General features: G+C 44.6%; 1 protein-coding gene across 1 annotated transcript in view; it reads left to right on the plus strand.

The window, feature by feature from the left end:
• rpp30 (ribonuclease P/MRP 30 subunit) overlaps positions 1 to 23763 on the plus strand; it is a 48699-nt gene extending 24936 nt beyond the window's left edge. The window contains exons 7-11 of the mRNA XM_070876933.1: positions 4319 to 4435; positions 8760 to 8789; positions 12362 to 12399; positions 19458 to 19537; positions 23298 to 23763. Coding sequence (XP_070733034.1) covers positions 4319 to 4435; positions 8760 to 8789; positions 12362 to 12399; positions 19458 to 19537; positions 23298 to 23410 — 378 coding nt within the window. The 3' untranslated portion in view covers positions 23411 to 23763. The remainder of the gene's footprint in view (positions 1 to 4318; positions 4436 to 8759; positions 8790 to 12361; positions 12400 to 19457; positions 19538 to 23297) is intronic.
• Positions 23764 to 24255: the final 492 nt, after the last annotated feature.

Below are 24255 nucleotides of genomic sequence, written 5' to 3' on the forward strand. Positions count from 1 at the left end.
ATCCTTGTGCACTCATCAGCTGCCATTCTGTACCAGAGCTCTTCTACCTCTAATCATTGTCTCAGTTCCACTGTGTCCTCCCTCTCACTTTCTATTTGCTGTGAACTCGCCCCTTCCCACTCTCCTCTCCCAAATCATAATCCTTTACCCCTTCAGTGAAATTCTCCGATTGTCCCCCTATGCTGCTGTTGTCCCAAATTTGAGTCTCCATTGGCTGGGTCTACAGCTTTTTGCTCCAGTCTAGGGTCGTTGTCCTCTTACCACATCCACTGCAGCATCTGCCACCAGTTCTCTTGCAGCAGCCATGCACCTGCAATGCTCCCCTCGCTGTGCACATCTCACCCACAAACTCAACTAGGAGTCAATTTCTCCAGCATCTTCCTTGTCTCCCTTTCTACTGTCCTTGTCCCCTATTAATTCCCATGGTAGGTCTCCAACTAACTGATTGTTCTATAATTGCCCTGTAACAGTCCACTCTCTTGAACTAGGTCTTTCATCCATGACCTCATTCTAGCTGAATTTACCAATGGCATGGACTTGACTGAAATCTGGGTCACTTACAGCCACTCCTTCCTCCTCACTGAAGCCACCTTATGTCACATTCCCTAACCACTATGGCTGTGGCATGAACCATGACTGCATATTTTTTATTCTTTCCTGGGATGTGGACGTCGTTGGCAGAGCCAGCATTTATTGCCCTTGTGAAGGTGGCGGTGAGCAGCCCTCTCGAACCGCCGCAATCTTGTGAAAGTACTCCCACAGTGCTGTTGGGTAGGGAGTTCCAGGATTTTGACACGCCGATAATGAAGGAACAGCGATATATTTCCAAGTCAGGATGGTGTGTGACTTGGAGGGGATGGTGTTCCCATGGGCCTGCTGCCTGTGCCCTTCTAGGTGTTAGAGGTTGTGGGTTTGTTGAAGAAGCCTTGGTGTTGCTGCAGTGCATCTTGTAGATGGTCCACACTGAATGTTTAAGGTCGTGGATGGGGTGCCAATCAAGTGGGCTGCCTTGTCCTGGATGGTGTCCAGCTTTTTGAGTGTTGTTGGAGCTGCACTCACCCTACATAATCTACCACCATAATCTGTGGTACAGCAGTCATCTTCAACATCTGAAATCAGAGAATCGCAGGCTTGAACATATGTGCCTCCTGACTGTTCTGATTGACCAATTCCACAACTGGTTTGACCCCTTCAAAAGTTATTTCCCCTCCTTTTTTTTGTTGCAAGTACCTCCGACTATCGAGGATCATCCTGGAGGGCAAGAATCTTTCCAAATTTCGCTACTCTATCACAAACTCCATCACACCTGATATCTAATGTGATGAAATCATGAACTACTTCATCTCCAAAATGGATGCTATCCAGTCAGCTGTCTCCACCTCCACTAATCCAGCCTTCCCCGTCTGCGCTCATCTTGTCTCATGTTGTAGTTTCTCCCCATCTCCTCTACCAATCCTTTCCAACTTAATTTCCTTTGAGCTCCATTAAATAAATTCCTTCCAAATCTGGATCCTCACTACTCAACTACCACTTGTCAACAAGCACTGGGCTGATATCATCAACCATTTCCTTTCCTTGGGTCTTTTTTTTTCATCATCACTTCAAAACTGCTATCATGCATCCAAAGTTAAGGTACAGCTGGTTACGGTGAAAACCTGTGTTCCAGGCATGTCATGCTGTCACACTTGAAGCAGCTACATGCAGGGTGCACCTAACTTGGCAAACTTCCTCTAGGGTAACTTTTTCTTCATCTCTGTCACATGTGAGAAATTACGTTCATCTGCTCTGCCATCGCTTCTTGAGACATCCTGGAAGGAGACTTTTGAGGGGACTGCTACGGTACAAAAATGGCAACCTTTTGTTGTAGCTACATCAGCCTAATCTCTAGGGCGCTGACTTTAAATGGAGACTGTTTTACTTTCCCTGGACTTCTATACTGCCTCAGTCTCGATGTATGCTACGTAATTTCTTCAACTCCAAAATTGTATCCTGCCAATGGTGTGTCTGACATCTAAAAGTGCAACTGCAGCTCTTTTTAAATTGATTGGATTTAATATCAGCCCTGCAACCCATGTGATCCCTGCGCATGGCCCAATCAGTGCAGTGCACTTGCCCTTAATGTATGTGCAGGTCGGGCAGCAATGGTTATAACGGTTCATCTGTTTTGACTTTCTGATGACCTGCATTTTACTGCACAGTATCCTTTTAAACAACTGCATTTCTTGTGCGTATAAATAACTCTATTACACCATGGCTTTATTGAAAGACTTGAAGCCATAGGGTTAATTCCTCAATCCCAACAAGGAAGCCACACTCAAAGGACACAAGTCAAGGCAGAGTCATAACAGTCGCCCTGATGATGCACCCCACAATTGTTTTGCATATAACCCTTCTGGGAGAGCTGAAGTGCTGAACCCTGGTTTATTTATGTGCCCGCTTAAGTTCTTTGGGCATCAACCTAAAAAAGTGCTCCTAATGCACAGATTTTGCAGATGGAAACACAATGAAAGATTTCCTTTAGAGGGTGCTATTGCTACAGACATAAAAATAAATAACTTCTCTGCTGCATAATAACCCTCTAATTCAATAAATCTACATCTGCCAATAATTAGCTATGTTGCAATTCATAAGAAGCAGTGCACTTTAATTGTTGATAACTAATCTTGATTTTTAAGTATTTGGAAAAAAGAAAGATTTGCATTTATATAGCGTCTTTCACAACCATCGGTTGTCTCAAAGCGCTTTACAACCAATGAAATACTTTTTTTTTTAAGTGTAGTTACTGCTGTAAAGTGGGGAAATGCAGCAGCCAATTTGCGCACAGCAAGCTCCCACAAACAGCAATGTGATGATGACCCGATAATCTGTTTTTGTTATGTTGATTGAGGGATAAATATTCACCGGGGATAACTGCCCTGCTCTTCTTCGAAATAGTGCCATGGGACTTTTACGTCCACCTGATCGAGCAAGACTGGGCCTCGGTGTGACGTCTCATCCGAAAGACAGCACCTCTGACTGTGCAGCACTCCCTCAGCACTGCACTGGAGTGTCAGCCGAGATTTATGTGCATAAGTCCCTGGAGTGGGACTTGAACCCACAACCTTCTGACTTAGAGGCAAGTGTGCTACCCACTGAGCCACAGTCGACACAACTGCAATATATTCTTTTATTTTTCCTTAAAACCATCCTAAAGGAAATAATCCCTCTCACCTGTGCCAACTGAATGGCTCCCGGTGCTGTCCCGCATTGCCTCGCCTGCCATTTGCCACGACGCCACCGTGCTCCAAAAGATGAAAAAAATCATGAACAACATCGATCTTCCCATTCACAAAGATTTGAAAAACCCACTACAAAAATGCTTAAAATCACGCCAGCCATTCTGGGAAATAGCAGCCAATATTTACGCAGCTGGTATCGACTATCCAGATGGGCGGAATTGTGGGACGCACGCAACACAAAGAACCAACATCTCATCACTGACCCAACAGCAGAGGTTCCTGGCTTCGACCTCCCTCAAAGACAGTGGACAGCGCTCAACGAGGGCATGGACGATGTGGCCACCTGCTCCACAAGTGGAAGATGAGGGCCAGTCGCACTTTGGGTCGTCCATTAGTCCCAGACCATGGAACACATCACATCACCCTACCCACTAAGATCTGTTGCAGGAGGCACCTCATTTCTCCACTCGGCATCGCAGGAGGCCAGCGAATGGATAGCCAACCTAGACATCCCATTATAAGCTTTTCCCGTCAGACGAAACAACAACTCGGAGACCAAAGGGAAAGTAGGAATATTACTAGGAAACTGAAGGGGATGTAGCATTATTACTAGGAGAATGATGGGAAAGTTTGGAGATTTTCCACATGAAATACTTCACCACAAGTAGCTAGTGAGAGAGACCAATGTAATTTGACAAGAATTGGATAAATATTTGAACAGAAGAATAGAAAAGGTTACAGTGGGGCAGAGAAATGAGATAGAGTAGATGGCTCCAGCGCAGGCACAATGGGCATCCTCCAGAACTGTAATTTCTCTGATTCGATTTTATCGCCCTCAAACCTCTGATTGCACAACAGTAGGCTAGCTTTTCTAGTAGAGTTGGGTTTGTTACAAATTTTATAACATTTCTAAGCGGAAAATAATGTATGCTAGTATTGATTGATGAATACTTACTACTTGGGGGAGAGAAATGAATGCGTTGCAAATCCATATCCATTTGAGTAGGCCAGCCTGATCTTAACTCATGCCCCATTCTTTCAATGAAAATATTGATGGAATTGTTCATCATTTTATTGATCACTTTCTAATTCTATTTTAGGCTATTGAGAGAGGAATTTACTTTGAGCTAGTGTACTCTCCTGCTATTAAAGATTCTACAATGAGAAGATATACCATTTCAAATGCACTCAGCCTGATGCAGATATGTAAAGGAAAGGTGAGCACGAGAGATATCTTAACCTCTCAAAATGTTTAATCAAGATTACGGATGAGGCCAAGGAAATATTCTGATTGTTGTCGAACCATAATTAGTACAAAATTTTACTCTAGCTTCCTTTTAAAAGCTGTTGATGTGAAGTCAAGGGAATCATGAGCAATAACAAAACCAAATGTAATGATTATTCTACATGAGAGCATCTGGGACTACCAACTGTTCCCAGTTGTCTGAGAAGATCTTTTACCAATAATAACATTGGGCTGGAATTCCAAAGAACTGTGTTTATTTACTCACTTTGAACTTGCTTTAAGGGACCATAATCATTTGGAACAGATGGTGCAAAAACAGGAAGCTCAATCTGTTCTGTAGCATCTGGAAGGGAATGGAAGCACAGCTTTGGATGCCATGCATTGCAATTCCAACTGCTGAAGGCTCCCGAGGGAACAATTGAATCCTGGCTGTGGGCGAGATTTTTGTCTGAAATTGGGCCCCAACACCCTTTGTTTTCTTTTTTATTGGGTTGTTCCTTTCTTTACTTGGTTATGTTTAGTGTTGCATTGGAATTGTAACATTTGTGACCTTACCACTGTTGTTGCCTTGTTCTAATTATGTTGCAGTTTTATTACTTTTTCAAGAACATCAGAAATAGGAGCAGGAGTAGGCCATTTGGCCCCTCGAGCCTGCTCCGCCATTCAATAAGATCATGGCTGATTTGATCATGGACTCAGCTCTACTTCTCTGCCCGCTCCCCATAACCCTTTACTCCTTTATCGCTCAAAAATCTGTCTATCTCCACTTTAAATATATTCAATGACCCAACCTCCACAGCTCTCTGGGCCAGAGAATTCCCTAGATTTACAACCTTCTGAGAGAAATTTCTCCTCGTCTCAGTTTTTAATGGGCAGCTTTTTATTCTGAGACTGTCCTGAGTTTTAGTCTCCCCTATGAGTGGAAATATCCTCTGCATCCACCTTGTCGAACCCCCTCATTATCTTATATGTTTCAATAAGATCACCTTCTCATGCTTCTGAACTCCAACTTGTACAGGCCCAACCTACTCAACCTATCCTCATAAGTCAACCCCCTCATCTCCGGAATCAACCGAGTGAACCTTCTCTGAATAGCCTCCAATGCAAGTATATCCTTCCTTAAATATGGAGACCAAAACTGTCGGCCAGTACTCAAGGTGTGGCTTCACCAATACCCTGTGCAGTTGTAGCAGGACTTCTCTGCTTTTATACTCTATTCCCCTTGCAATAAAGGCCAACATTCCATTTGCCTTCCTGATTACTTCCTGTATCTGCATACTAACTTTTTGTGTTTCATGCAGGTCCCTCTGTACTGCAGCACTTTGTAATTTTTCTCCATTTAAACTATAATTTGCTTTTCTGTTGTTTCTGCCAAAGTGGATAATCTCACATTTTCCCACATTATACTCCATCTGCCAAATTTTTGCCCACTCATTTAGCCTGTCTATATCCCTTTGCAGATTTTTTGTGTCCTTACAATTTGCTCTCCAACCCATCTTTGTATCATCAGCAAACTTGGCTGCATTACACTCGGTCCCTTCATCCAAGTCATTAATATAGATTGTAAATAGTTGAGGACCCTGCACTGATCCCTACGGCACCCCACTAGTCACTGTTTGCCAACCGGAAAATTACCCATTTATCCCGACTCTTTGTTTTCTGTTAGTTAGCCAATCCTCTATCCATGCTAATATATTACCCCTAACCCCGTGAGCTTTTATCTTGTGCAGTAACCTTTTATGTGACACCTGATCGAATGCCTTTTGGTAATTCAAATACACCACATCCACTGGTTTCCCTTTATCCACCCTGCTCATTACATCCTCAAAGAACTCCAACAAATTTGTCAAACATGATTTCCCTTTCATAAAACTATGCTAACTCAGCTTGATTGAATTATGCTTTTCCAAATGTCCCTCTACTGCTTCCTTAATAATGGATTCTAGCATTTTCCCAACGACAGATGTTAGGCTAACTGGTCTATAGTTTCCTGCTTTTTGTCTACCTCCTTTTTTAAATAGGGCCGTTACATTCGCGGTTTTCCAATCCGCTGGGAATCCAGGGAATTCTGTTCTGGTACAACCAGTGCATTCACTATCTCTGCAGCCACTTCTCTTAAGAGCCTAGAATGTAAGGCATCAGGTCCAGGGGACTTGTCTGCCTTTAGTCCCATTATTTTATCTAGTACTACTTCATTAGTGATAGTGATTGTATTAAGTTCCTCCCTCCCCCTATAGCCCTTTGATTATCCACTATTGGGATGTTTTTAGTCTTCTACCGTGAAGACCGATATAAATTATTTGTTCAACGTCTCTGCCATTTCCCTGTTTTCCACTATTAAGTCCCCAGTCTCATCCTGCAGGGGACCAACATTTACTTTAGCCACTCTTTTTTTTTTTTCCTTTTTTATGTACCTGTAGAAACTCTTTCTATCTATTTTTATATTTCATGCTAGTTTACTTTCATAATCTATCTTCCCTCTCTTTATCTTTTTTTTAGTCGTTCTCTGCTGGCTTTTAAACGTTTCCCAATCCTCTGGCTTCCCACATTGGCCACATTGTATGCCTTTGTTTTCAATTTGATACCCTCCCTTATTTCCTTAGTTAGCCACGGATGGTTATCCTTTCTCTTACAGTCTTTCCTTCTCATTGGGATATATTTTTGTTGAGAGTTATGAAATATCTCCTTAAATGTCTGCCACTGCTCATCAACCGTCTCATTCTATAGTCTATTTTCCCAGTCCCCTTTAGCCAATTCTGCCCTTATACCTTTGTAGTCTCCTTTATTTATGCTAAGGACCCTGGCTTGAGAACCAACTTTCTCACCCTCCAACTGAATTTGAAATTCAACCATATTATGATCACTCATTCCTAGAGGATCTTCTACTATAAGATCATTTATTAATCCTGCCTCATTACACGGTACTAAGATAGCCTGCTCTCTGGTTGGTTCCGTAATGTACTGTTCAACGAAACTATCGCGATACACTCTATGAACTCCTCCTCAAAGCTACCCTGGCCAATTTGCTTTGTCCAATCAATATGAAGGTTAAAATCACCCATGATTATTACCATTCCTTTATTACAAGACTCCATTATTTCTTGATTTCTACTCCGTCCAACAGTGTAGCTACTGTAAGAGGGCCTATAGACTACACCCACCAGTGACATTTTCCCCATACTATTCCTTATCTTGATCCTCTGAGCCAATGTCGTTTCTCCCTAACTCACTGATCCCATCCTTTATTAACAGAGCTACCGCACCCCCTTTTCCTTTCTGTCTGTCCTTCCAAATTGTCAAATACCCCTGAATATTTAGTTCCCAGTCCTGGTCACCTTGCAACCACGTCTCTGTAATGGCTATCAGATCATACCCATTTGTATCTATTTGTGCCATCAACTCATCTACGGGTGTTACAAATGCTACGTACATTTAGACAAAGAGCTTTTAAATTTGCTTTTTTACCCTTTTTTCCTGCTTGTTTCCTCTGTCCTTCAAACTCACTTTCTACATTTTTGCTCTCTAATTTCAGCTTTACTCCTCTCCCTACTGAATTTATTCTCAGGTTCCCATCCCCCTGCCAAGCTAGTTTAAACCCTCCCCAACAGCACTAGCAACCCCCCCCCCCCCCCCCGCCGAGGATATTAGTCCCGGCTCTGTTGAGGTGCAACCCGTCCGGCTTGTACAGGTCCCACCTCCCCCAGAAGCGGTCCCAAATGCCTCAGGAAACTAAAGCCCTCCCGCACCATTTCTCCAGGATCTGGACTCTTTTTTTTTTTCTCCCCCCGCCCCCCCCCCCCCCCCCTCCCTGGCAGCCTGACCCCGCGCCCCCCTTATCTCGGCCGCTCGACCCACCCCGACCCTATCTACCTCGGCCCAGGCAAAGACGTTCCGGATAGCCTCGGTCCCGAGGTTTCTGGATTTCGGCCGTCACACTGTACATAGAACCTTTTGATCATCATTGTGATCAATGAAACCCAACGAACCTTTTCTGTTTCACCCTTCCCCTTTAAGTATACCAGACTTAATACGTCATGATGGCTGCTTTAAAATTATGATTATTGTACCACTTATTAAAAAACTATAATGTGATAGCCATAGTCATCAACATTCAATTAGTGTAAAGTGCTTTGAATTGTACTCTCCAAACAAATCTTGCCCTTAGATTGCTAACCATATGAAGTTCCTGTTTGTTTATTTAGTGACTGAGTTGTTAAAAATGCAACAGTTGTGCTGTAGGAAATGCTGTAGTCTTATGTTTAAACTTAACAATGTTTATATTTGTATTCCTTTAGAACATAATTATCTCAAGTGCAGCAGAAAGGGTAAGATCTATGGTTTTGTAGTCCAATATTGTGTCTTCAATAATTCATAAATTTGATTCTTTACAATTTGGCTCCTATTATCTCTGTGATAAGTTATCTCCCACTGGAGCTGTGATATCTTGTACAGTAATTTGTAGCTCAAGTGGAGCAGTGTACTTGATCAGCTAATTGCAGTTTCATGTTGTGTTTGCAGTACCATTTTGCAACAGAAAAGTATTCATTACAAGTTATTAGAGCAATGCCAATCAAACTAATGCTCCTAAAATCAATGTTATTGCACAGTTTGTGCTACAAGATTAATAATTTCCCACACTTGATGCACACCTGACCACTTCAGTACGTAGGCTAGAAGAGCACTGTAGCAAAGATAATTGCAGAAGAATTTAAATAAGAGACTTGCAGGTTGCTGAGATACAGGGCTAGAATTTCCTAACAACCCACCAGCACCCGATTGCTGCCCAAAAGCCCGCTAAGATTCCCAAGATTATCGCCGGCGAAAACTTCCCCCAAAAAAAGAGAAAAATCCGCCCAGTGCACCCCGATTCTCGGCGAAAAAGTGGATCTTTGGGTCGATCGGGCGGTTCTTAAAGAAAATGGGCAATAATTAATAAATGTACTAAAAATTTACCCCGAGGCTGCGGTTTGGGCCGAGGAGGAGAAAAACACAAAAAAAAAAAATTTCAAGAAACATAACATTAAAAAAAATCATAAAAACATTCTCGGGACCCTTAACTTAAATCACCGCAGCAGAATTTTAAAATAATGAGTTTTAAAAAAAAAACACAATTACTTACCTTTTTCTTGCAGAGCTACTCACCTACCGCCCAGCTCCGCTGATTCTCGTGGGCGTTTTTTAAAATACTTACCTATAGGTCACCGCTGAGCCAAATATCACGCCATGACGATCTGTGGACGCTGCACGCCAGTGGTCCGTTCCCCAGCGGTACCTATGAACAGCTGGGCAATTTCTCGTCGGCCTGGTTATCGGCCAATACCGCCCAGAAACTGGGCGGTGAGCCACTGCAATTTCTAACCCACAGTCACTTGCGACGTCATTATGCTGTTGCTGGATTGTAATTCACTAATACGAGCACCTCCTTATAACAAATAGGTCCATCAATAAGTTTGTATAGTAAGGTTACAGTGTGTGTGAAATAAACAGTTACCATAAAGTTAGTTGTTTAATTTGGTTGGAAAAGCAGTGAACGTAGTATTTGAGTTTAACTTGGATCATAGTTTAAACTTACTATTTAAATATTCGGTTGCAATTTTTCATTCTCCATGCCCCTTCTCCCTGCATTCCTACTGTTGAAATCAAGACTTATTATAGTCTCCAACTGTAACTCCCAGAACATCGAGACTGAAACACCTTATTACCTTATTTCTTTCTGTTTACAATCTCATACTTTTAAAACCCAAGCTTGGCATAGCCCAAGGGATAATATTACAAAATCTCCATCGAGAATGCAAATGAGAAATTCGGGGGGTACCTCCCCTTCCACAAGATTTTTCGTCAATTAACCGAGGGAACTTGAATGCTGCCAGTGGGGGAGGTTTATAAAACTGTCTCTAATGTCGACTTCCTGATCACCTCTTTTACTCTTTTTTTTTTTCCAGTCTTGTCAGTGCCATGTGCTATATAACTTCTTTTTTCAATTATGAAAAGGTATCAATGATTAGGGTACTGTGCTGTATTGGTTATAGTACTAGACAAGCAACCCACAGGTTATGAGCTCAAGTCCTCCCATAGCCAGTTGTGAAATTGAATTCAATAAATCTGGTAATCTGTGGCCGAACATCAGAAAACAATGAAATCAGCCGATTATCCTGAAAACCACAAATGCCCATTAGGGATGGGAAGACTATCAAATAACTCTAGTCTCTTATAGTGCGGCTGACTTGTAATTCCACCCGAAGTGACCTAGCAAACCACTCAGTTGTAAGAATTATAGACCGGTAAGCCTGACATCGGTAGTGGGTAAGATGATGGAATCAATTATTAAGGATGTCATAGCAGTGCATTTGGAAAGAGGTGACATGATAGGTCCAAGTCAACATGGATTTGTGAAAGGGAAATCATGCTTGACAAATCTTCTAGAATTTTTTGAGGATGTTTCCAGTAGAGTGGACAAGGGAGAACTAGTTGATGTGGTATATTTGGACTTTCAGAAGGCTTTCGACAAAAGATTAATGTGCAAAGTTAAAGCACATGGGATTGGGGGTAGTGTGCTGACATGGATTGAGAACTGGTTGTCAGACAGGAAGCAAAGAGTAGGAGTAAATGGGTACTTTTCAGAATGGCAGGCGGTGACTAGTGGGGTACCGCAAGGTTCTGTGCTGGGGCCCCAGCTGTTTACACTGTACATTAATGATTTAGACGAGGGGATTAAATGTAGTATCTCCAAATTTGCGGATGGCACTAAGTTGGGTGGCAGTATGAGCTGCGAGGAGGATGCTATGAGGCTGCAGAGCGACTTGGATAGGTTAGGTGAGTGGGCAAATGCATGGCAGATGACGTATAATGTGGATAAATGTGAGGTTATCCACTTTGTTGGTAAAAACAGAGACAGACTATTATCTGAATGGTGACAGATTAGGAAAAGGGGAGGTGCAACGAGACCTGGGTGTCATAGTATATCAGTCATTGAAGGCTGGCATGCAGGTACATGCAGGCGGTTAAGAAAGCAAATGGCATGTTGGCCTTCATAGCGAGGGGATTTGAGTGCAGGGGCAGGGAGGTGTTACGACATTTGTATAGGGCCTTGGTGAGGCCACACCTGGAGTACTGTGTTCAGTTTTGGTCTCCTAACTTGAAGAAGGACATTCTTGCTATTGAGGGAGTGCAGCAAAGGTTCACCAGACTGATTCCCGGGATGGCGGGACTGACCTATCAAGAAAGACTGAATCAACTGGGCTTGTATTCACTGGAGTTCAGAAGAATGAGAGGGGATCTCATAGAAACGTTTAAAATTCTGACGGGTTTAGACAGGTTAGATGCAGGAAGAATGTTCCCAATGTTGGGGAAGTCCAGAACCAGGGGTCACAGTCTAAGGATAAGGGGTAAGCCATTTAGGACCGAGATGAGGAGGAACTTCTTCACCCAGGGAGTGGTAAACCTGTGGAATTCTCTGCCACAGAGAGTTGTTGAGGCCAATTCACTAAATATATTCAAAAGAGAGTTAGATATAGTCCTTACTACTAGGGGGATCAAGGGGTATGGTGAGAAAGCAGGAATGGGGTACTGAAGTTGCATGTTCAGCCATGAACTCATTGAATGGCGGTGCAGGCTAGAAGGGCCGAATGGCCTACTCCTGCACCTATTTTCTATGTTTCTAAGAACAAATGCTAAAAAGAGGTTCACTACCATCATTTCAGGGCAACTAGAGATGGACAATAAATGTGACCTTGCCAATGTGACCCAAATCCTGAGAGTAAATAAAGCAATGTTGCAAAGTTAGGGAAAATTAAAACCCACGGTAGCAATGTTTTGGGACGTTTACAAAATGTTTTATGTGCCAAAAATGTACTTTTTTAAGAATTCAGTCGGATATTAATGTTTTTTCTGTCTGTAGCCTTTGGAACTAAGAGGACCATACGACATTGCTAACCTGTATCCTTACCCAAATGTGTTTGGTGTAGAAAATATTTATGCACTGCATGTAGTGAGTTTATTCTTAAATATCTTTTATCTGTGATTATTTTGACCTTTTTTAATAAAACAAAGGCAGCTTCTAAATGTAGATTTTGTGCAACAGTATATTGCACATTTTTTTGAGTAAATTTTGTAATTATTTATGACACTGAACTTTCAAGTTCACAGCTGCAAAAGGTTGAAGAAAATGTCTTGAATGATGCTTTGTACAGCATTTTATCACAGGGGCCCGAAATTCATCGACATACCGCCCGCTTACCGCCCAAAAATGCAAGTTTGGTCAAAAACGCGTACTACCGCCGACATACTGCTCGGCAGAAGATTCATCATTGACATATCGCCAAGCAGTACGTACATCGTCCGCCATGCAGAACCGCCCGAAAACCGCCCAAAAAGTGAAAGTTTCATAACATACTGCCAACATACCACCGGAGCTGCATACTGTCCTGGAAAAGGTGGTTTTAATCGATCATAAGTGGGCGGGACCGGGCGGTAGTGCTTGGTGCGCCATTTTGAAATCGGGAACAGTCAGCAAAAGCAGCACCTCAGTATTTCTGAGGTGAACGGTGACTTTACAGTGGGAAAGGTATTTTTATTGGTACTGAGTACATTATTAAGATAGAAGGCATTTGATTTTATTTTTTTTTTCATTGAAAAATCATTTGAGTTTATCTCAGGATTGCTGATTACCTGTCTAATGCAGAATCTAGATGGAACAAGGTCTATTGAGCAGAGTTATCAGGGTACTGGAGGAGGTTGCAGACTGATGAGGAAGAGGAGGCCTTATCCCCCCCATCCCCGCCCCCGCCACCAAAGGAATTTCAAGGAGGTGCGCTCATAATTGGACCTGACCGATTGACAGTGCATTTGAAGGCTGCGCTTCCAAAAATAGGTGATCAATGTGACTTGCCAGCTCATTAAGGCAGACCTGCAGCCCAGTACCACCAACATTAATACATTCTCTGTCGAGATGAAAGTGACTGCGGCACTTTCCTTTTATGCTTGCGGCTTTTTTCAGGCATCAGCTGGGGTCATATGCTATACTTCTCAGCACGCTACTCATCGCTGCATTCGACAGGTAACCGAAGCACTGTATCCATGCCGGATGGAATTTATAAACTTCCCAATGACAAAGGAAGCACAGAGTGAGAGGACTTTGGGATTTGCACACATTGCCGGCAGAGTGTAGTGTAACAAAATTTGCAGATGACACAAAGATTAGTGGGAAAGCGGGTTGTGTAGAGGACAGAGAGAGGCTGCAAAGAGATTTAGATAGGTTAAGCGAATGGGCTAAGGTTTGGCAGATGGAATACAATGTCGGAAAATGTGAGGTCATCCATCTTGGGGGGAAAAAAACAGTAAAAGGGAATATTATTTGAATGGGGAGAAATTACAACATGCTGCGGTGCAGAGGGATCTGGGGGTCCTTGTGCATGAATCCCAAAAAGTTAGTTTGCAGGTGCAGCAGGCGAATGGAATGTTGGCCTTCATTGCGAGAGGGATGGAGTACAAAAGCAGGGAGGTCCTGCTGCAACTGTAAAGGGTATTGGTGAGGCTGCACTTGGAATACTGCGTGCAGTTTTGGTCATCTTACTTAAGGAAGGATATACTAGCTTTGGAGGGGGTACAGAGACGATTCACTAGGCTGATTCCGGAGATGAGGGGGTTACCTTATGATGATAGATTGAGTAGACTGGGTCTTTACTCGTTGGAGTTCAGAAGGATGAGGGGTGATCGTATAGAAACATTTAAAATAATGAAAGGGATAGACAAGATCGAGGCAGAGAGGTTGTTTCCACTGGTCGGGGAGACTAGAACTAGGGGGCACAGCCTCAAAATACGGGGGAGCCAATTTAAAACCTAGTTGAGAAGGAATTTCTTCTCCCAGAGGGTTGTGAATCTGTGGAATTCTCTGCCCAAGGAAGCAGTTGAGGCTAGCTCATTGAATGTATTCAAATCACAGATAGATTTTTAACCAATAAGGGAATTAAGGGTTACGGGGAGCGGGCGGGTAAGTGGAGCTGAGTTCACGGCCAGATCAGCCATGATCTTGTTGGGCGGAGCAGGCTCGAGGGGCTAGATGGCCTACTCCTGTTCCTAATTCTTATGTTCCCCAAGTTGCATCATCATCATCATAGGCGGACCCTCGAACGAGGATGACTTGCTTCCGCGATTTCACAGATGTTTCAATGAAGGACCCGATGTTCCAGTCCTGAACTCCAATTGAGGGGGTGGTAGATGCCTGTGCGTGGAATTTTTTAACGTGTGGTGACTTGCACACCAGTCGGCACACAAGCTTGATAAAGCTAGGCCTTTATCCAGTGTCAAGGGTTAACCATGACGACTGGAGACCTGCTCTGCTGCACGGACCTAGTGCACACACATAACACAGTGTGGGCTGGCCCTTGCTGCCCCTGGGCCCCTGTACCCTCATTCACCACACTTGTGTCACAATCTCTCGCCGCTCCTCCACCACAAACATTTGCCGCACCTCCGCACCAAACATTCGCCGCACCTCCATCACGATCACCCACCAAATCTTAGCCACGATCCCTCATCACTCCTCCGCCCCGATCACTCGTCGCAAGTCCGCCACTACTTTCCCGCTCCTCTGCTGTACCAGGGCCCCGCCGATGCTGCTGCCCACGCTCCAAACGACGACCTAGGTTCTGATGACATCACCCAGTCGCCCACCTCGAAGCCGTCGCACATTTGTGTCGGCTCGCGCTGGAAGCTGCAGTGGCATGTTCCAGCTTTTTTTTATAGCCCCGACCTGCGGAGATGTTCTCTCACAGGTCGGGGTCACCCACGATGCCCCAGGGCCTGGCCCAAGGTGCAGAGCGCTGTTGACTGAACCCATATTGCCATGCAAGCACCATTACAGGAGGCAGAGGTGTACCGAAACCATAAGGGATCCCACTCCCTCAACGTGCAGTTCGTCCGTAACCATACACAGCACATAATGGCACTGAATGCCTACTTTCCGGGGAGCATCCATGATGCGCACATCTTGCGTGAGAGCACTGTGTCTGACCTGCTGATGTCTGAGCCGCAAATGCCGGATGCTGGGGGACAAAGGGTACGGCCTCGCCACCTGGCTCTTGATCCCCCTGCGGAACCCTCACACACAAGCCGAGCAATGATATAATAAGAGCCATATAGCCGCACATAATATTATCGAAAAGACAGTGGAAGTGCTGAAGCAGTGCTTTTATTGCTTGGACCACTCGGGAGGCAGGCTGTAATACCACCCTGAGCAGGTTGCTCAGTTCACAGCGGTGCGCTGCATGTTGCATAATTTAGCAATCGTGCGGGGACAGGAATTGCCACAGGGGACTGCGGGACCACCTGAGGAGAGAGTGCAGGAGATGGAGGAGGAAGAAGAGAAAAATGATGAGGAGGAGCTTCCAGATGAAACCATGGCAGCACCACCCTCCACCCCCCCCCCCCCCCCAACACCACAGTGGAGGGCACACAGAGAGCGTATGTCTCTGAAAAATTGTTAGGTCAGCAGCTCATAAATGAACACTTTGCTTGAATGTGGAGAGCTGCGTTTTGGGACCCTGATGACTGTTACCCCAAAAGTTTGACACTGTACAAGAGTGCTTAAATTCAATTCAAACATTTATGTAAAAATGTAAAAAAAATATACAACAATTGTAAAACTTTGTAACTATAACTTTGAACAACTTTAACAACTTGAAATAAACTTTAAAAAATCAAACTTCAACTATTTTAAATGAACAATGAACATCTGACTACAACAAAGCACCCTTTATTGTTCTCGATCGCATATTCCACCACTCTTGGGACTCATCCCCCCCCCCCCCTTTTTTTTTTTTACTCCCGCCCTTCCCTTTCCCACTGCCCCTGAACCTGGACCTCCCCGTGGTACCAAGCCGGCGTGCAGCAGTGCACCCCGAGTGCTGTTGCTGTTGTTGAGGGTCAGACATTGCAGGCGCAATGAATGGGGCCTCAGGAGAAGCTTGTGATCCAGAAGGCACGACTTCAGGGCTGGAAGCTGCTGGCAGCTCCCCACCCTCGAGTGCTGTCAACCCGACTACTATGCCACAGAGGGATTCCGCGCCATGTCCCGATCCCGTCGATTACCGCATGGCATCGACGGAGTCAGCAGTTCGCTCCATCGCGGTGATTGGACGCGACATATCCTCCGACTGTCGTTCTGATGGCGCCGCGCTGTTTCCGGCTATCGTAGCCATGGCCTTGAGAAGCTCTCGACCTATGTCGGCGCTGACCTGTGACAGACGCACTATGTCCTGGTACCCGCCTATCTGTCTTGCAGCAACGGAACGTTTCTGCACCAACCTCCGTCGCTGCGGCAAAGGCCCTGCAAAGCTGGGGGAGCGTTGCTGCGCACCGCTTGGTCCCACAGAATCAGAGGAGGCACGGGGGAATCCCTTGATGATAGAGTTGGCGGTGGAGGATGTTCCAACTGACCCACATGAAGTTGGCGTATCCTCCTCCGTCTTCAACCCCCACCTCCACTAGCTCCAGGATCAGCTGCTCTTCCTCTTCTTCATCTCCGGCAGCGGTTAAGTCTGGAGAGGGTTGGGTGACACCAGAGGTGGAGGCAGTGGATCTCATCTGGTGCCTCTGTGGAGGTCTGGGCTGAATCCTCCGAAGCTGGAAATACAAAACAACATTTAAAAATGCTTGGCACCAGGGGGAGGGGTCAGGGTTACATGAGTACAGTGACGTAGCGCAGTCTTGCTTGAATGTCCACTGCTGCATTACATATCGCAGACAGACAATATGTATATACACATGCATTGTGTTACATGCCCCCAACATTGCAGTACATCACATGAGCCCAACATTACAGTGCAATAAACTTGCATTACATTACATGAGGTCAAGATTACACTTGCGTTACATGACATTACAGGTCCACAACACAGACCGGGGATTGTATTGAACTGACCATCCTGTGTGGGCGGGTCAGCTCAAACGCCGGCGGTGGCACGGTTGCTATCCCCGACCAGCGACAGGACACGGATCTCAATCTCCGTCACTGGTTCTTGCGTTGGGGGTCCTCCCCCTTCCCCCCCGTATGCTGCTGATCCGCTGCTCATCTTCTGCAGAACGTGAAGTCAATGAAAGTAAAAAATCTTCAATCCATTTAACATCGCAGATGCACAGGTTCACACAAACACACACATCAAAACACTGGGTTGATCCTCTTGTCATTGCCTGAAAGCACAAATACATCGCCATAACCTTCGGATAAATAACATCATCCGTGTGACACTGAACCTACATTTACATTGTACATGGGTCGTGCATAAATAAAATCATACCTCTTGCTACCCTCATCAGGTCGTTCCACCTATTAGAACACCTTTCCTCAGTGCGTACCATTGTAGTTGTGGAGCACACAGCCTCCCTGATCTCGCCCCATATTCTGTTGTACTCCTTTGGGGGAGGCATTTCACGACCACCCTTCGTTAGCTCGGAGTGCGTCTCTGTGATATTCTCCAGCAGGGCAGGTAGCTCCGTCTCGTCGAAGGCGGGCGCCCTCAACCTCCTGTCCTTCTCGATGTTCCTGCTCTTCAACTTCTTTTTCAGCATTTCCATTAATATTTATATTTATTCTAGGTGATTTTTGATTTATAAAATATGTATTATTGTATTATTATTTTTTGACTCTGGAATCTCTGATTAAACCAACCGACCCTCGAATACTTTGCTGCTCCTTCTCACTCTCCCTCGAGTTCAACTCTCGGTGCACGCGCAGGTGATCCTTGAAATCGCGGGGGGGGAAAGCATCTGGAAAAAAAAAATGCATGCGCAGTGCAGTGCTGCACTATCCATCGACAAGAAAGTCAATCTTAATTGACTATAATACTGCACACCGCTCGCATATCGGCGAAAAAATTTCCACCAAACGAGTGCTCTTCAGTCTCGGCAGTATTCCGGCGGTTTTAACAACGCACTACCGAGAAATGGGTGGACCTTACGTCCTGATGAATTTCAGGTCCTAGATGTCCTATAGCACTTTGCAATTAGTTACTTTCATGGTCCAGTACTATGTAAGGCCCTTACGGCTAAAGGTATCAAGAGAAAGCAGGAAAGGGGTACTGAGGGAATGATCAGCCATGATCTTATTGAATGTTGGTGCAGGCTCGAAGGGCCGAATGGCCTACTCCTGCACCTATTTTCTCTGTTTCTATGTATGCAAATATGTATGAGTAATGTCCCATAACAGCAGTAAGATTATTTAATGGATTATTTAAGCTACTTTTTTTGGAGATCATTGTTAAGGAAGGAATGTTGGCCAGATACTGCTCTTCTCCAAATAATTAGTTGCCCGAGTAGGTAGATGGGATTTTAATTTGTCTATTCATCCAAAAGACAGGCTCCTATCAATGCCGCATCTTCTAAATACTGCACTAGAATGTAGCCTAGATTACGCACGGAAGGCCTAGTGTGGGACTTGAACCATAGACTTCTGACCCAAGAGTTAAGAGTGCTACTACTGTATCACAAAAATGACAAATTATATATATGATCACTGAAAGTCAGGCAAAAGTTGAAATAAATAGTGTCCTCATTCCTGCTTGCAAGTAAATTTCACCCCACCATTATTATAGCATGGTTCTTCACAGCCACGATAGAACACTACCATTGTTCTATGAGATTAATTGATTAATCTTGTGTCCAAATGAAGTCTTGCTTTGGTAGAAGCTTGTGCTTTGCATTCTGTGTGTGGGATGTGTACAATGTAAGAACAAGAGTTGGTGACATTTTTTTACTCTGATTGTGACAGCAGTGATCAATTATTATGGGCACAGTAGTGTAATGGCTATGCCGTCTCCACTCTAAAACCTGAAAATAATATTCATAATGCTAATAGAGATGTTAATTAGTCCTAACTTGCATGTATAACTTACAGTCGATGGTAGAATTTTGTTTCCACAGTTCAGCTATGTAAAAGTTAGTTGCAGGGGTAAGAAGCTATGTCATAAAGTTGTAGTCCTTGACTAAGTTACTGCAAGAGGGTTGCTTTTTGGCCTGTCTGAAGGAGATGCCAAAGCTGCCGTGTCAACCAACTGTAGAGCAGCTCTTTTGCATGGAGGTAAGTAATGTATTTAAAAATAACTGTCTTATTCATTCAGTATTTTCACCAGGTTTGTATAAAACTGATTAATGTAGAGTCTTTTTCTTGCCCCATTGCTTGTACTAATTCTGGTATCGCTAGATTATATAGTATGTATGGGTCCAAGTTTGCCCCCAGGGTTAGAACGGCACACCTCCGTGTAGTGCGCCGACTTTTTAGAACAGAAACGGTGCCTATTATTTACCTTGATATTCTCCCCGCAGTCCGGTCAATCCAGGCCCCTTGGCGCAGCGTAGTAGAATGCGTGGGGGGGGTGGAGCCAGGTCCCGGCACTGTTGCGCGCTAGAGTGTACGCGCATGTGCAGTAGCTCCTCGCAGTCCAAATCTCCGCCGGCTGTGTAGGAGGGGCCCGAAGCACGCCGCCCCTACCCCTGGCCAAATGGGCTCACCGGGCATTGAAGAATCAGGACTCAGGCTTTCCTTCCATTCAGCTCTCCCCCCCCCCCCCCCGTGTTCTCTCCTCCCGTTCTCTCTTCCTCCCCCCCCCCCCCACCCCCAACGTTCTCTCTCTCTCTCCTCCCCCCCCCCCCCTCCGCCGCTCCCGTTCTCTCCCCTCTTCCCCCCGCCCCTGTTCTCTCTCTCCTCCCCCCCTCTCGTTCTATTACCCTCCCCGCCCCGTTCTCTTCTCCTCTCCTCTCCCCCACCCCACCCCGTTCTCTCCCTCCCCTCATGTTCTCTTCCCCCCCCCCCCCTCCCGTTCTCTCTTTCTTTCCCCCCGCCCTCTCCCTCCCCTCCCGTTCTCTCCCACCCTTCTGTTCTCTCCCACCCTCCTCTCTACCCCGCCCCCCCTGTCTTCCTCTCTACCCCCACCCGTCTTCCTCCCTATACCACCCCTCTCCCCCCCTCTCCGTCTTCCTTCCCCACCCCCCGTCCTCTCCCCCTCCCTCCTCCTCTCCCACCCTCTCTCATCTTCCTCCCCCCTCCTCTCTCATCTTCCTCCCCCCTCCCTCACCCCCCCCTCTTCTCTCCCCCCTCTTCTCTCCCCCCTCCCTCCTCCTGTCCTGTTCCCCCTCCCTCCTCCTCTCCCACCCTTTCTCCCTACAAATATTATACAAATAAATCCAACCTGAATAAACATTTATAAGCAAAGAAAAGATTAAATAAACCATTTTCCTACCTGTGTGAAAGTGCTTCAGGCACGGAGAATGCTGCAGTCAGCCTGAGGCGCCCGTTCTTCCCGCGGGGGGGGGGGGAGGAGGCGCCCGTTCTTCCCGCGGTGGGGGGGGGGGGGGGTGGGAGGAGACAGTGAGAAGGCTGCAAGTGCTGATGTGCTGATGGCAATGTGCTTTTATTAAAAAAAAATGTTCAAAAATTAAACAGCTACAAAGAACTACAAAAATGGCCGAGTGCCAATGTTTCCTTCACACTGCGCGTGCGCGAACGCTCCAACGCGCACACGGAGCGTTGCCAGCAGGAAAAAAACTAATTTAAATAGTACCCGCCCCCTCCCACTTACAAAATCGGCGTAAGTGTAGGCTCCGCCCCCCCTGCGCGCCGCGCCAGGCAGACAAGGAGCTGCAGAACGCTCCAGAATCGCGATTTTTGTTTTAGGCGCGAAAAATGGGCACCCAGCTCGGAGGGGCGCCCGTTTTTTATCGTGTGGAAACTTGGGCCCACATGAACTGGAGCAAACTAAATGCCAAGAATTGCAATTTCTAAGATGCTCCATTCTAAACTAGTTGCTCCAACAACATAGGAGCAACTCGGGCCGAAACTTGAGCCCACAGTTTTAGATAAATAACTATGGAACAAATGGAGTGTATGGTGCAGTTTATTATCAAGGGTAGTCCTGTTAGAAAGCAATACAAGAGTATGTGAGACTAGGAACTCATTATATACAGAATTTCAGAGATAACAGCATAAGAAATAGGAACAGGAGTAGGCCATTTGGCCCCTCGAGCCTGCTCCGCCATTCAATAAGATCATGGCTGATCTGATCATGGACTTAGCTCCCCTTCCCTGCCCGCTCCCCATAACCCGTTACTCCCTTATCGCTCAAAAATGTGTCTTATCTCCGCCTTAAATATATTCAATGACGCAGCCTCCACAGCTCTCTGGGACAGAGAATTCCACAGATTTACAACCCTCAGAGAAGAAATTTCTCCTCATTTTAGTTTTAAATGGGCGGCCTCTTATTCTAAGACTATGTCCCCTAGTTTTTGTTTTCCCTATGAGTGGAAGTATCGTCTCTGCATACATCTTGTCGAGCCCCCTCATTGTCTTTTTGTTTCAATAAGATCACTTCTCATTTTTCTGAACTCCAATGTGCCTAGGCTCAGTCTATGCTCATAAGTCAACCCCCTCATCTCCGGAATCAACCTAGTCAACCTTCTCTGAACAGCCTCCAATGCAAGTATATCCTTCCTTAAATACGGAGACCAAAACTGTATGCAGTACTCTAGGTGTAGCCTCACCAATACCTGTACAGTTGTAGCAGGACTTCTCTGCTTTTATACTCTACCCCCCTTGCAATAAAGGCCAACATTCCATGTGCCTTCCTGATTACTTGCTGTATCTGCATACTAACTTTTTGTGTTTCATGCACAAGGACCCCCAGGTCTCTCTGTACTGCAGCACTTTGCAATTTTTCTTCATTTAAATTATAATTTGCTTTTCTGTTATTTCTGCCAAAGTGGATAACCTCACATTTTCCCACATTAAACTCCATCTGCTAGATTTTTGCCCACTCACTTAGCCTGTCTATATCCCTTTGCAGATTTTTTGTGTCCTCCTCACAATTTGCTTTCCCACCCATCTTTGTGTCATCAGCAAACTTGGCTACATTACACTCGGTCCCTTCATCCAAGTCATTAATATAGATTGTAAATAGTTGAGGACCCAGCACCGATCCCTGCAGCTCCCCACTAGTCACTGTTTGCCAACCGGAAAATTACTCATTTATCCCGACTCTCTGTTTTCTGTTAATTAACCAATCCTCTATCCATGCTGATATATTACCCTCAACCCCGTGAGCTTTTATCTTGTGTAGTAACCTCTTATGTGACATCTTATCGAATGCCTTCTGGAAATCCAAATACACCACATCCACTGGTTCCACCTTGCTCGTTACATCCTCAAAGAACTCCATCAAATTTGTCAAACATGATTTCCCTTTCATAAAACCATGTTGGCTCTACTTGATTGAATCATGCTTTTCCAAATGTCCCTCTACTGCTTCCTTAATAATGGACTCCAGTATTTTCCCAACGACAGATGTTAGGCTAATTGGTCTATAGTTTCCTGCTTTTTGTCTGCCTCCTTTTTTAAATAGGAACGTTGCATTTGCGGTTTTCCAATCTGCTGGAACCGCCCCAGAATCCAGGGAATTTTGGTAGATTTACAACCACTATCTCTGCAGCCAGATGATCCCATATGCTGCAGGATGGCATGATATTTTAATACACCAATGTGCAGCAGCATTGCACCACTTGATGTGAAAATTTCAGCTTCAGTCTTGTAATCTGTTGTTCCAAGATTATATGGTCACAGAAAGTAAATCTATCTCAATTGGCACTTGTAGGCTAAACATGGATGTTATTTTGCTCATCTGGTACTTACCGGATGTAAATAATTATGCAGCCTACTCTGTACTATAACATTTTCAATGTCATTTTTTGTACTACTAAAATTAACAGGAATCAATACTGTTGGGAAGAATGGGCTGAATGGCCTCCTTATGTTCCTAACTAAACTCTCAATTGTCATGTTTTCAATACAGAAACCAGGAAGACTGCGTTAGGTGTGATCTACACGGTGAAGAAAGTTCTAACAACTGAAGAGAAAGATGAAGGAAGACCTCTTTCTAAAAGAGCCAAGACCAAAAATGACTGACGACGGAAGCAGATCTTGGCTATTGTCAAATTTATAATTTGATTTCTAACTTTGCAATCATGTGTAAATTTATTTTTGTAAATAACTGCATCCAAATAGCATTTTGGTGATGAAGTTGTTTTCCTAATTGCCATTTAGCATTTTAATCATCAGCAGTGATCTTGAATGAACAAAAGTGAGAGTTTGTGGCTAATTAAGTTCTGCGGCACATTTAACATCTGTGTTAGCTCGAATATGAAATTTGTTTATCTCTGAATTTCTACATTGTGGGAAATTCATTTCAAAGATGCTGGTGTGTAAGACTTCAGGAAAAGTGAATAAATATCCTTGAATAAGGACCACACTTGATATGATTCTCATCCATCTTGCAAATTTTTATTAAATTCAGTGTTATATTTTTCTTTGAAAAATAAGCAAGACTAACCTTAGATAATAACAACTTGCATTTATCCCTTGTACAGCAAATATTGGCTGTTTTGCAGACAATATAATTATCTAAAACTTATTTATCTTCCAGTGCTTCCATTGTGTGGACCAACCAAGTAAAAGGTATCAGTAGATGGTGTCATACCCCCCTCTCATCAAAGCAATATGATGCCATTAACTCAAGTTTTTAAGCTTTGGCTCCTGCATCATAGGCTTGCAATGGGATCCAGGGGATGGGGTCTGTAAGGTCATCCACTTTCTGCATTTACACATTATTTTTGTTGGTGTCTAGTAATAACCACTTTCTGCAATGAAAGCAGTGTTTGCTTATGTCATAAAGAATTATCTTGGGATGTGGTTTTTACATTTTCATAGTAATATTTCTAAAAATTAGCCCATCTTGGGCAGGTGTTGCAACT

Source organism: Pristiophorus japonicus, chromosome 3 (genome assembly GCF_044704955.1).
Source record: "Pristiophorus japonicus isolate sPriJap1 chromosome 3, sPriJap1.hap1, whole genome shotgun sequence".
Taxonomy (NCBI): Eukaryota; Metazoa; Chordata; class Chondrichthyes; family Pristiophoridae; genus Pristiophorus; species Pristiophorus japonicus.